Source organism: Melospiza melodia, unplaced genomic scaffold (genome assembly GCF_035770615.1).
Source record: "Melospiza melodia melodia isolate bMelMel2 unplaced genomic scaffold, bMelMel2.pri scaffold_28, whole genome shotgun sequence".
Lineage (NCBI taxonomy): Eukaryota > Metazoa > Chordata > Aves > Passeriformes > Passerellidae > Melospiza > Melospiza melodia.
Genome location: NW_026948600.1, coordinates 5,259,299 through 5,273,558, shown reverse-complemented (window position 1 = coordinate 5,273,558; position 14,260 = coordinate 5,259,299). Strand labels below are relative to the sequence as shown.

At 47.0% G+C, this 14,260-nt stretch overlaps 1 protein-coding gene across 1 annotated transcript in view; it reads right to left on the bottom strand.

Moving 5' to 3' along the window:
- Window positions 1–2,464: 2,464 nt before the first annotated feature.
- LOC134433862 (olfactory receptor 14J1-like) overlaps window positions 2,465–14,260 on the bottom strand; it is a gene marked incomplete at its 5' end in the record, with an annotated part of 34,950 nt that continues 23,154 nt past the window's right edge. Inside the window, 2 exons of the mRNA XM_063182563.1 lie at window positions 2,465–2,546; window positions 6,343–6,404. Coding sequence (XP_063038633.1) covers window positions 2,465–2,546; window positions 6,343–6,404 — 144 coding nt within the window. The remainder of the gene's footprint in view (window positions 2,547–6,342; window positions 6,405–14,260) is intronic.

The following is a 14,260-nucleotide window of genomic DNA, read 5'->3' as shown; positions in this document are numbered from 1 at the left end:
CCAGCAACAATTCCTGCTGCTCACACCAGCCCTTTCCAAGCAGGAGGAATTTCAGCAGCAGTCTGACAGCTTAGTGGCAGGAGAATAAAATACTCAGCTGAGCATTATCAACTCTCTGTCAGAAGCCACATCTTCAGCCCCTCATCTCCTCCAGTTGTCTCAGACGTGGAGGAAGCAGCAGGAAATCTCTGATCCTGGAAGGGAAAGCAGAAGGAGGAGAGGCGGTGTCCGGTCCCTGGGGCCCTGGGAGCAGTGAGAGCCATCCAAAACAGGATCTCTGCTGGGCTGTGGAGATAAGAGTGACCAATCAGCAATGCTCTGTGTGAGACTGGAGCCATCTGTGAAAGTGAGCATGGAAATTTGACTTGCAAAACAGAGGAAAAGGTGTCCTTGGGTATTTGCCAAACCTCGCAGGGGCTCTGAGCCACCTGGTCTAGTGGAAGGTGTCTCTGCCCATGGCAGGGGGCTGGATCTAGAGGGTCTTTAAGGCCCCTTCCAACTCAAGCCCCTCTGTGATTCTGAATTACAAACCCACAATGACAAAGAGAACACAGCAAACCTGGCCTCTGCTGCGTTACTGGTGGTTGCTGCAGTCACTTGTGTCACCTGGAGACTGGTTTGGATCTGGAGAAATTTTCATGGTCCCACAGTATTTCAATGTGACCTTCCTGGTTCAGGCCCCACAAGATGCTGGAACAGATTATCTGCAAGCACAGAATTGGTTAAGCTGCCTGTGAAGCTGATGGGAGAAGTATAGTCATGTTATTGCAGCATTTACCCTGTACAGGTGATATTTGGTTTCCATTTTGAAGATGCAATGTTCTTGCACAATGCTTGTATATGCAGAAATACTGGCTTTAAATCCTAATTCCATCTTCACACAAGGATGTGTAATCCATCAGAAATATTTAATACGGAGCCATATTAGCTTTGGGCTCGGTGGTATGGGTTGTTTAAAGTGTGTGATGAGTAATGGCAGCTCTAACAAATACCACTCTTGTTAATTTGGGTCTTCCCTTTATCAACCCTATTGCATAGAAATCACTTCTTTACAGCAGAGACTAAATGAAATTCCTTCATACAGATGAGAATCGTGCAATTCAGGTTGATTAAAGGGGAAGTTTTCTGGTTTGGTGAAAGGACAATCTAGATAATCTGTTTGCTGTACATCCTGGAGAGGCTTTGCAGTTAAAAGTGAAAAGGAAAAAGACATTTCTCTTAAGAAGTGTCTTGAAAGAGCTTTTTGTATTACCAGAAACAGCTACATTGATGTTGGAGAATTTTGCTCAGACATGGCTTGAAGAACAAAAGGCCATGAACAAATACAGCTGGTTAAAAAATAAAAGGCAGCTGTATGCAGCAAGTTCTCAGGCTTTTCCCTTACCAACAGCAAACACCACATCCTTAAGGAAGGGGTGAGAAAGGCATGGTGGAAAACATGGAGGCCTTGAGAATGATAAATAACAAATCAATAACAGGAGGAGAAAAACAGATATTAGTCTCAACAAGAAAACCACAGGTTTCGGCAACAAAGGAGGGGTTGGTGTGTAATCCATCACCAATGATGAGCTCGGGTTTTGTAATATGTATAAGCTTAATTAACACCACTATAAAAGTGTGTAAGTGGGATCAATAAATCGGAGTTTGATGCTGACCAATTAGGATGTGGTCGACTCCCTTCACTTCCTCACATTGATATTGACCTCCACAATTAGAAATGCACAACAACCACTTTGGTGACTTAATCTGGCCATGATTTTTAGCTGCAATGCCAAAATCTCATCAAATATGTTGCTATCCTTTAAACAAGGAAGGAGAGCACAAATACCAACAATTCTCATCAGCCTTCTGGGTTGGAAAGACCATTTAATTTATGCTCCCTTAGCTGTCAGCCTAAACTCTGCTGTGCAAACTTTAGGTCTGTGTTGGACCTTATAAACTTCTTGAGCATCAACTTAGGTGCAACCCTGCTACAAAATCCTTCAGGCACCACACTGATTTAGAGTGGCAGGTCTTCACTATTCTAGCAGAGAATTATTTTACTTGCTCCTGCAAGTCATTTCCAGCGTAGAAGTGAAATCAGTGCCTTGCTATCTGGATGTGATAGGATTTTCCTCCTGTCCCAACAGACAACAGGGGAAAAGATTTGTTTCTATTATACCATTACATCTAAATCTTTGGTTTGAGAGCAAAAGGAAAATGTTCCTTTAAGAAGTTCTGCCCAGACTTTTTGGCATGAGGACAAGCTGTGGTGTGCTGGCAGTAGCAGCACTGTCCCTGTGGGTGCAAACCCCCTGAAGGATGAACAGGCTGCTGTCACAGGGGCCACACCTGCAGCATGAAAACCCACCGTGCCACTAACTCAGTGCAAACTAAACACAAGTGACTCAGCTCTGCATCCTCAGCAAGGACTTGCCTCTGCAGAGATGTTACTGACAGACTCAGCTCTTGTTTGCAAGGGCTCTTAAATTGTCACACAAATCACGAAGCCGCACTGGCACTCCTTGTTCGCGCACGGCAGCGGGCAGCGGCCGTGGCTGTACGAGCTGGGGAGCGAGAGAGGGGTGAGCAGTCACCACCACCTGCACTTCCACCTGCCTTTGGCTGCTCACTCTGAACTCAGCTCTTTCTGCAGAGCCACCAAGAAACCTGCTTTTTCACACCCTGCTGCAAACAGGCAATTCGTGCCCCAGCATCCCAGCCAATGCCTGGTAGAGCAATTTCTGTTGTGACTCACCAGGACAAGCTGTCATTACTCTGACAGCCTCTCTTCCCTGGACTGAGGTAGAATGCTATCTGAGGGCCAAGCTGGTGTCTTGCCTCTCAGTTGCTCACAAGACTGATTTAATTTCTTTTTATCCTCCCTGAAGTTAGTGCAGCGCTCTTTATTTTGCATGCTGTTTTGAAGAAGTATTTGAGACTCCTCGGCCAGCTCACTAACACGGGACTGGCTGGGAGCAGCCTGTGCTATGAGTGGTTTGTGGACAATATTCTGATGCAGTTTAAGTTTTTCCAGAGCTTCCCTTGTTTTCTCTTCAGGTGATATGTATGTACACCATGTCTACAAAACATGTATATACACCCTGTCTACAAAACGTGTATATACACTGTGTCTACAAATCGCGTATATACACCCTGTCTACCAAACGGGTATGTACACCGTGTCAAAAAATGTGTATATACACCACGTCTACAAAATGTGTATACACCCATGTCTACAAAACGTATATATACACCATGTCTACAAAACACGTATATACACCATGTCCACAAAAAACGTACATACACCATGTCAACAAAACATGTACATACATCACGTCTACAAAATGTGTACATACACCATCTCTACAAAACACGTGTATACACCACGTCTACAAAATACGTATATACACCATGTCTACAAAACATGTATATACACCATGTCTGCAAAACACATATATACACCGTGTCTGCAAAACATGTATATACACCGTGTCTACAAAACGTGTATATACATCATGTCTACAAAACATGTATATACAACATGTCTACAAAACAAGTATACACACCTTGTCTGCAGAACAGGGAGATCCCCTGAGTTTAAAGGGGAACCGGTGCAACCACCAGAAGTGCCTCTCAGCTGTAGTTTTACCTGAACAGCACAAACTCTCTCCTAACCAGTCTGCAGCAAGAGTGAACAGGAAACAAGTGACCAGCTCAGGTTCTCAAAGGTCTCTACCTGGGCATGCCGAGGTCGCGGTGCCGTCTGGGAGGGTTCTGCTGGTGATAGGGTGTGCAGGGTGCCATGGCTGCAGCTCCCTGGGAGCAGGGGATGGGAGGGAAGTGCCCTGGGGGAGTGCTGTGCTGCGGCCGGGGGCAGCACTGGCTGGCCCCTGCTGTAAGCCACAGCCATGAGCACCTCCTTCCCAGGGACCTTCTTGGGCATCCTCTTCCGTGTTTTCATATCCATTTCTGCAGTTTCCATTGAGACAGAAAAGAGATTTACACCTTAAACCCGAGCTATGGCCTCAAATGATAAAGTGAGGAATTAACATTTGAACCCGTAGAGAAAAAAGCAAGTGGCTTGTTCCAGAAAAAGTGCGTTGTAAATATGGACACTACAGAGCCTTCTTTAAAAGAATCGAGCAGGAATTCCACATGATACAAGCATCTGACATGGGAGTACCTTCCTAGCTTCTGCTGATCCAACCACTACTCAGAGTTAAAACCTCTCTATGCAGGATGTGTTTATTTATAAAAGTAAAATCCCTCACAATTCCTCCTCCAAATTAAATTGAACCCATAAACCCACTGGGTCCCTGGTCCATCCATGCATGCTCATGCCAGGTCAGACAAGCTCTCTGGTTCACTGACATGTCTTTTAGATGTTCTCAAGTGGCAAATTTGTTCTGGGCAATTTTGAGCAATACCAAATTTGCTCTGAATTTCAATCGATTTGCTCTTTTGCAAAGTCAAATTCATCCCTGTCTGAAAGATAGCTTTCCATCAAATCCCCACAATGGCCAAGTTTTACATCACAGGGTGAATTGAGTCCCTTCCAATATCCAAAGACTGCCACAGTTACAACTCCCATGAGCAACTCCTCTACTTCCCCAGGGAAGAAATGCTTCTTGTACAAACCTATTCCTGAGAAGTGTACAAGGAAGCCTTGTACAAACCTATTCCTGAGAAGCGTCCGCCTGTTACTTTCTGATAAGCTCCTCTTCTGTTGTGAGCCATATTCCAAGCATGGACAGGAGCTACTTGTGCCACGGCTTTAAGTTTGCCAAAGGAACTGTGTGCCTGCAGGAAGGACACACATGTTAGCAGTGCCCCAGGGATACACTCTGCACAATAACATAGGCTGAAGCAACACCAAGACAGAGGAAATAGCTTGTGAAAATAAATAATCTGCTTCTCTGGCACCAAGCACACATTACTGCACTTGTTTAATAAGAAAAGACAAGCTAGGCTTTAGTTTAAACACTATTATTTCTTGGGTCAAGTCTCTCTTCCCTGCCTCCAGAGGTTCACCTAAAAGCAGGCGCACAGAATTTTTGCAGGATGTTGTCAATCCCAGCTTTGGAGGAGGGTGAATGATTGAACAGCAAGGGGGAGAAAGTGATTAGATTCACCCGAAGTGCCAATTATTTCATTGCTTGGGTACAGCATAAAAACTCCAGAGAAAGCCAACTGCAGAGGGCAATTTGCTCTCTGTGAATTAAGCCCAAACTGTAAAGAACAGTTTTACATTCCAGTGAAGGAAGAGCAACAAGATTTCACACAAAGCATTACAATAATGAGTTTGGACATTAGGAAAAAAAAAAAGTCCTCAATCAGAAAGAGTTTAAACTTGAAGTCGTCACCAGACTGCTTACTTTTCTGCCAGCTCCTCAACAAATACAGCCAATGTGTCACTATCCTGTTCAACTTCCTGGATGTGAGCACTGTAATACATCTCTCCTGGTTCCAGATGCACCTGGAGAGAGAGTAAGGAAAGCTCTAAAAAACTTAAACTGCATCAGAATATTGTCCACAAACCACTCATAGCACAGGCTGCTCCCAGCCAGTCCCCTGTTAGTGAGCTGGCCCAGGAGTCTCAAATACTTCTCCAAAACAGCAACCAAAATAAAGAGCGCTGTACTAACTTCAGGGAGGATAAAAAGAAATTAAATCAGTCTTGTGAGCAACTGAGAGGCAAAACACCAGCTCCCTAACTCATTTTTATCCCCTGAGCCCAGCAGATAAGTGCCAAGGAAGACTGTTGCTTAAGAACTTGAGGAGAACAGAAGATAAAGTAGAAAAAGGAAAGCTTTGCACAGCAAGAAATAAATCACTGAGTGAATAACCAGCACTACTTTAAATATTGATAAAAAAATGTGCCCTCACTACCCATGACATCAGAATACAAAGAAAACAGGCCTTCCTTTCAGCATCTCCTGTCCAGATCATTCTACTCCTCCCTTTTTAGCTCTTCCCTTTTTATTTTATAAAAATATTTTGCTACTTCACTTCTGAGAAAAATAAATCTGTCCAGAATTGTTGCTTCACCCAAGTGAAAAGTCTAAAGACAACTCCATTAAAAGCACCCCCTGTGCATTTTGAGCTCTGCCTGGAACTTCCACACTCAGAGAATGTGGATGACTGGTTTACATTGAATCCCTAAACCACTTTTCTATTAGACTACCAAGTTTAAAGGTAGATTTCACAAAGAAATTACATTTAAAAGAACACCTACAGGGAAGAGAATTAGAAAAGCATTAGAGAATTCTATGAAGTCAAATGACTTCATTGTTTATCATAGTCCATTTAAAGTAGTAGTTTTAACAGTTGATCATAACCGAGTCTCCTTTGAGTACTGACCTGACACTTACTCCTAAATAGTAATGTCTCCCAGCAAACACCTTGTCGTCAGGTTTTCGAAGCTGTAAAAAGAAATGAATACATAAATAAATGGGGGAAAAAAGCCTTTAAGCTACTGTTCTTTCTTCACATATTCTACAATACTTCACGACAGCAGCCAACTACAATTTATAGAGTCAATTGAGTTTAATACTTCCTGTGCATACCTGAATATTCCCCATAGTAACAGTGGAGTAACTCTAGGTGTTCTTACAATAGACCATAACCAGGCTAAGTCACATGAGACCAGCAACAGCCACATAATGCAGCAAGCAGCACTGCTACAACACTGCAGCTTCTGTGGTGGCATACAGCTAATCCTGCATTTAATATAAATCCTGGAATTAAAAATGTTGGACATCTCTTATCTTGCCAGAGTCCAGTGGCACTTGGCAAACATGAAATGTCATCCAGGAAAAGCTAACATTGCCTGAAGTCTCCTTGCTGTTAGATTTCAGCTTTTTTTACCTCTGTTCCTTGCCTGGCTTTTCTGCATGTCAGTATTCTACACAGAGAATTGGTTACCACGTTCTGTTCCAAGAACTTTAATGATCCTCATTACTGATTGCGCTGTGGTGAAACGCTGCAGTTCTTCAGCATGCAAAGCACTTTGGGTCAGACATCAAGCATCACTTTAAAACTTCTCTTTCTTGGTAACTTCTTGCTTTACAGATCAGCCAGAGTGAATGCCAAAAAGCAGCCAACCTTTCCCAAGCCATGAGAACCACAAAATCTCTGCAGAATGTTCAAGCCCAGGAGGGCTGGGAGGCAGGAGAAAAACTCATTGGAAAGATCTCAATGCTAAATTTGAGATCTTCATTATTATACAATTCTGAGGCCAAAATCGTGCTCTAAAAAGAAGTCTTTGCACACCTGCTGTAACAAAAAACTCTCACATTCGAATGCTTTCCAATACAACAGAAGGGCAACAGAGTTCTGCGCTCTGCTGTGAATCCTCCTATTTCATGTGTACAGTCAATGAGGAGCAGAGATCAAATTTTTAGCAACCTTGTACCATTATACAGTATCAAAAGCTGGATATTTTGTGCTTTGAATGGCAGACAACACCAAGAACACGTCCTACCTACAGCTATCTGCTGGGTTCACCTGTGTCCTTCACATTTCAGCTGTGAAGAATCAGGTGACAGGACTCAAGATTTGTAAATTTAATGCTAACCCTATGACAGAAAGAGTTTTTGACGGATCCTTTTCCAAAAGATACCTTTTACACTGTCCAGCCAAACATCGCACTCCACATTTCGATGGAAGGTAGAGTCCAGTGCCTTTAGCGCTTTATAAGGAACAGGCATCCTTGGAGGATTTTCTGGAGGCTAAAAACGGAATTGGAATGGAGCATTAACAAGTACATTTCATGTGTTCAGCAAAGTCTCTATTCTGCCAGCATCTGTGCACCATTTAAAAAAGTACAGATGCTGTTTTCCAAAATTTTCACTTCCACTGTATTTCCCTAAAAACTAAAACTCAAGAGTATGAACACAGATCCAGGCACTCAGGTGCTGAGAAAACTGACTCTGGAAAGCAGAACAGGCTCAAGAGTAACACTTGGCATTGTTCTGTACTCAAAATGAATTAAAGAAGCCAACCAGACCAATGATGCCGCACCTTCAAAAGTAAGTGAGCGTTTCAGTTATTGTATCTGAAAACCCTGTACAATTTTCAGAAGTATTCTGAAGCAATTTATATTATGGTCAAGACAAAAGTGAACTAATTTAAACCACATTCTGGGAAAAACAAACAAATCAAGAAACATCTGCTAAGCTCCATCTTTTGGGGGAAATAAAAATCAGCTAGAGAAAGACTAGAGAATTTCAGAAAGTAAAAGAGCCATTTCCAGTTTAAGAGAATCTCAAGGGCAAAACCAAAAGACAAGTAGATGTGTTTTGTGGAGAAAAGAAGAGAACTCCACAATTTTGTAAAAGTTGTAAAGCTGGTATGTTTATCACAGCGCTGGACGCATGCAGAGATTGCTCTCCTCAAAAAAAGCATGCGTGCTTCTGAGAACTTCATGTCTCTTTTTATCTCTCTCTCAAATACACATGTATACAGTTTCACAATACATTCATACATATTCATTTTTATGGGTTTCCTGTGACTTTTACCACTAGTTCCTTTTTATCAGAAAGAATTCCGAGGTCAGGCTGATTTGCCCTTGCAGCAGTCCCTGTCTCTCTCTATCATCTTCTGTCTCCCCCTCTTTATCTCTGTCCTTCGCTGAAGTAACTTCACCGAGCTTAGGCCTTGCAGTCTGGCTAAAAACCTATGGTTTCTAACCACAGACTCAACTCAAAAATGTACATTTCACCTAAATTAAAATGGATTTCTATCCTGGAAAATTTTCACTTTGCTTCAAATCCCAGTTCTGTCCATGGGTTCCTGGAGGAGAAGGAGAGCTCTTCTCAATTGGGAAGGAAAGCACAGAGCCCCATTGTTTGAATAGGAGATGAGAAGAGACCCTCAACATGCCAAGGTGATTTGTCAGGCAGCCCCTGGGAGGCCAAACCAGCCAGACCTGTTTCATGTTCCCTTGGTTTTGTGGAGCCCCATAGTGTCACAATGGTGCCTTGGATCCACAGGGCCCCACAGTGCCATAATGGTCACTTGTTTCCATGGGGTCCCATAGTGTCACAATGGACACTTGGTTCAATGGGGTCCCAAAATGTCACAAGGTTCCAAAAGGCTCCAAGTGTAACAGTGGTACTAATGATTCCATGAGGCCTTGCAGGGTCACAGTGGTCTCCGTGGTTCCCCAGGCCTCACAATGTCACAGGACTCCTCTGTTTCATGAGCCCTGCAATGTCACAATGCACCTTTGGACCCTGGAGGTTTGCAGTGTCACAACGGTCTCCTTTGGTTCCACAGTGTCACAATGGAGCATTGATGATACGAGGCCCTGCAATGTCGCAACGGACCTTTGATTCCATGCAGCCCTGCAGTGTCACAAAGGCCTCTTGGTTTCACGAGGCCCCACAGGATCACAATGGTCCTCTTGGTTCTGTGGGGACCTCCAGGGTAACAGTGGTCTCACTGGTTCCATAAGGCCTCATAGTGTCACAATGTTCTCCATGATCCTATGAGTCTCCTCAGTGTGACAAGGGTGCCTTGGTTCCATGACACCTCAAAGTGTCATAATGGTCTCCACAGTTCCACGAGGCCACACGGTGTCACAATGGACCCTTGGTTCGAGGGGGCCTCTCAGTGTCACAACGATCCTTACATTCCATGGAGCCACACAGTCAGTACAGTCCCCTTGGTTCCATAAGTCTCAGCAATGTCACAGTGGTCTCCATGATTCCATGAGGCCCCACAGTGTCACAATGATCCCTTGGTTCCATGGCCCTGTGCTGCTGCATTCCCCCTCCCCTTCTCAGGCCACCTGGCCAGCTGAGAAATGCTCTTTGGGCCCAGCCTTGACCAACAACCCCTGGGCTCAGCTCCTCTGCAGCTCATCACAAACACTCTCTGCTCCAGGCACTGCTGCTGCCCAACCAGCTCCTGTTTTCTGTAGGAGCAGCCCTGGGAATTGTTTTTGTTCCCTCTGTGGCACAACATCCCTGGTCTCACCCTGCCAAAGAAAGCTGTTGGTGCCAAGTGTGGCCAGGATGAACCATTGCTGTGATTGAAGCCCCTCTCTTGGGGCCCTGCAAACAGCGCTCCAAAAGGAGCCCTTGGAGCTCTCCTGGGCCATCGACTTCCTCAGAGTGGGGCCTCTCCCAGCCGGGAACTCTCCCGTTTGCTGCACTCGGGGATCCTGAACAACAACGGAGCCTGGGCTGATTCCCCCACTCCTCCAGGCTCAACCCTTCACGTGCTGGGGGAATGTTAAAGGATCCACAGGGAGCGTTGCCTGCCCTCAGGGGAATTTCTCACAGGTGCCTTGCACTGACTCTTTGTGTCTGTGTGCACACAGGAGTGCCTGTCCTGGGGAAATGTGGCAGAAATGCTGCTCTCTGAGGGGCTTGAGTGTCTTGGATAGCTGAGTCAGTCAGGCCTGTAAGAAATGTTCAGTAATGAGGTATGAGCTAAGTTAAATGTTTCTGAGAGTTGTTCTTTTGCTAAGTTGTTTTTTTAATGTAAGTTATTAGGCTAAGTTAAATACTGTTATTCCTCTGTTAAATTGCTAAGTCATAGGTTATAAGTTAGATGAAATACCGTTAGCTGCTGGTTTTGACTAAATTGTGAATTTAAGGTAACAGTTAAGTCCTGTTAAGTTTGAGCTCTGTTCAGCTTTTATCTCTTTATTTCTTTTTTCCTGGTCCTCACTGCCTTGTGTCACACACACACAGGGACAGTTCTCAGTTCATTTCTGGTTTGATTGCCTGGATTTGGTTTGGTTTTGTTTTTGCTTTGTTTCCTTGGTGTGCCTGAAGTGTCCAGTCAGGAGCAGAGTGACTCTTGCCAAGGAACTTTGTGCTGCTGTCCCTTAATATTAAATCTGGTTTCTGCTGATAACTTGCTGGGGATTTTTTCAGTGCTCTCAAGTCCTCGTTGGTAGCAGGGTGATGGAGCTCTGGCCCAGACTCTGGCTCTGAGGGACATGGGGACACTGCCGGGAGGTCCCTGTCCCCCTGTGCCACCCCCAGGGCCCTGGACCCCGTCCCCGTGTCAGGCTCTGGGGTCGATCTTGTGGAACATCCTCTGGAGGAGGCTACAGTGCCAGGGGCAGGGGTACCCAGGGGGACAGGGGACCCAGCAGTGCACGAACAAGGTTAGACTGCTCTGGGGGGAACTGTGAGGGGTCCGGGGCAGAGTGACCTCCCTAGTGACCCGCCTACGGAAGCAAGGGGCCATTGATAAACTGTGGGGCCTGGTGGCACCAAGAGGACCATGGTGACGCTGTGTTTGACATGGCAGCACAGAGCCAAGGGGCCATTGTGACACTGTGGGACTGGATAGAAGCAAGGAGTCCATCTGGGTCCTGCTGGAACCACAGAGGCCACTGTGACACTGCGGGGCCTAGTGGAACCATGCAGAGCATTGTGAAAGAGCAGGACCTGGTGTCATGATGGTGCCATTGCGACACTGCAGGGCCCAAGGATCCATGTGACTCTGTGACACCAAGGGGTCCCATGGAACCAAGGGGACATTGTGACACTGGGAGGCCTCATGGAATCATGGAGACCATTGTGACACTCTGGGGCCTGATGGAACCATGGTGACACCAAGCTGGGTGTGAGTGTTGATCTGCTGGAGGGTAGGAGGGCTCTGCACAGGGCCCTGGACAGGCTGGATCCAGGGCCCAAACCCAACAAGGTGAGGTTTAACAAGCCCAAGTGCCAGGTCCTGTATTTTGGCCACAACAAACCTTGCAGCACTACAGGCTGGGGGCAGAGTGGGTGAACACACACATGAGCACCCTTGGGCTGCTCACAGGGGTTTTCTGTGCTGAGCATTGACCTGGCCATGTTCTTGAGAGAGCCTGGGCAAGGAGCCTGGAGCCCCCAGGCCCTGGCCTGAGGCCTCAGCGCTCCCCCCAGTCCCCATGGCCTGTCCCTGCTGCAGCCCCGGCACTGCCACCCCCAGGACTGTGCCTGGCCACGAGAGCACTCAGGCCCCACAGCAACACCAGGGCCACCAGGGCAGCGGGGCAGGGCCACAGCAGCAGCACTGGCAACACCAAGTGCTGCTGCTGCTGGGCACAGCTGATGGGCTAGCACGGATCTGTCCCCAGCTCTGCACACAGACATTGCTGCTGCAGCTCCAGAGAAGGCAACAAAAGGGCATCTCAGCAGAAAACTCTGCTGGGAGATCCTTTAGTTCCTTTAAAGCCACTGAGAGTGCAGTCCCTCGTTGACACAGTCTGTGGCCCCAGGAAGGGTGAAGAGAAAGAAAATTAGAAATGGTGCAAACAATCATATTTTTTAGTGGACAAGGTGAAAAAAATAAAATGAGAAAAAACCTCCAAAATGAAACCAACAAGAAGTGTCAAAGATGACTTTTATTACAAGTGATTTGCAAAAATTGGCCAGCGGTTTAATGCTTCTTAAACAAGCCAGTCATCAGTCTCCACACTGCAGCCTTGAGCTCCTGGTTCCTCAGGCTGTAGATGAGGGGGTTCAGGGCTGGAGGCAACACCGAGTACAAAACTGACATGGCCAGATCCAGGGATGGGGAGGACATGGAGGGGGGCTTCAGGTAGGTAAAAAATGAGATGCTGATGAACAGAGAGATGACGGCCAGGTGAGGGAGGCAGGTGGAGAAGGTTTTGTGCCGTCCCTGCTCAGAGGGGATCCTCAGCACAGCCCTGAAGATCTGCACATAGGAGAAAACCATGAACACAAAACAGCCAAAACCAAAACAGATACTATCTGCAATGAGCCCAAATTCCCTGCGATAGGATTTGTAGCAGGAGAGTTTGAGGATCTGTGGGATTTCACAGAAGAACTGGCCCAGGACATTGCCGTGGCACAGGGGCAGAGAAAATGTATTCGCTGTGTGCAGCAGTGAGGCACTGGCCCAGACAGCTGCTGCCACGTGGGTACAAGCTCTGCTGCCCAGGAGGGTCCCATAGTGCAGGGCTTTGCAGATGGACATGTAGCAGTGGTAGCACATGATGGTCAGGAGGGAAAGCTCTGCTGACATGAAAAAGGCGAAAAAAAAAGAGCTGTGTTGCACATCTTGAGTAGGAGATGTTCCTGGTGTCCCAGAGGGAATTGTGCATGGCTTTGGGGACAGTGGTGCAGATGGAGCCCAGGTCGCTGAGGGCCAGGTTGAGCAGGAAGAAGAACATGGGCGTGTGCAGGTGGTGGCCGCAGGTTACGGCACTGATGATGAGGCCGTTGCCCAGGAGGGCAGCCAGGGAGATGCCCAGCAAGAGGCAGAAGTGCAGGAGCTGCAGCTGCCGCGTGTCTGCCAATGCCAGCAGGAGGAAGTGCCTGATGGAGCTGCTGTTGGACATTTGCAGTGTCTTGGCATGGGGATCTGTATAAAAAGTAATCATCGAATAGTTGTGCTTGGAGAGGACTTTAAATATCCCAGCATAGCGTGGGGGGTTTTTCCCCCCACTGCCTGCCCAGGGCTCTGCTGTCTGGAGTTGTCCCTGCCAGCAGCTGCTTCCCTGTGCCCAGGGCCAGGCCCTGCCAGTGCTGCCAGAGCCCAGCCCAGCCCTGGGGGCTCAGTTCTGCCCTGCAGACCCCTCCCAGCTCAGGCACTGCCCAGGGGCAGCTTTGGCTCTGCAGGCTCTTATGGAAACGTCAGAGCAACTCTGAGGTGGCTGGAAAAGCAACACTGATGATGCCTCTAAGGGGCCCTGTGTTGGTTTTGTTACTGCCAGGTTTATTAACATCTGAGAGAAAATGTTTTCATTTTTCCGAACCTGAACTGAGAGATGAATATCTATGTGCAATTTCCTACCCAGGCAACCTAGAGCAGTAGATTAAAAAAGCAGGATTTTCCCTTTTGTGCAGCCCCTGCCTTGCTGTGCTCCCTGGTATAATCTACTTGGAAATGTTCTGCAGTTAAATGCCGGGATGGGAGCAGTCCTGAACAATGCAACATCCTCCCCACACACGGAGAACACTTCCAAACCTTACCAGCTGTCTCCTTCCACCCAGATCTTGTCCTGCAGTGCTGGGAGCAGCTGCCAGGGCTGGCTGAGACCTGTCCCTGGCAGGCAGCAGAGTCCCTGACCCAGCACAGCGCCCTGGGCTTCAGGACCCTGCTCTGCAAGACAGCCCTGGGCACCCCTGGCTGCTCTGCACAAGAGACAATCAGAGAATGTACTCACAGGGTCTGTAGGCATTGGGATGTTCCAGCTTTAGGAGACCACTCCAGGAGCTGCAGCTGCATTGTCCTGCAGCCAGAGGTTCCTGTGCCAAGGGCTGGCAGTGATTCTGCCCCAGCACTTCTCAGCACCTTCCCA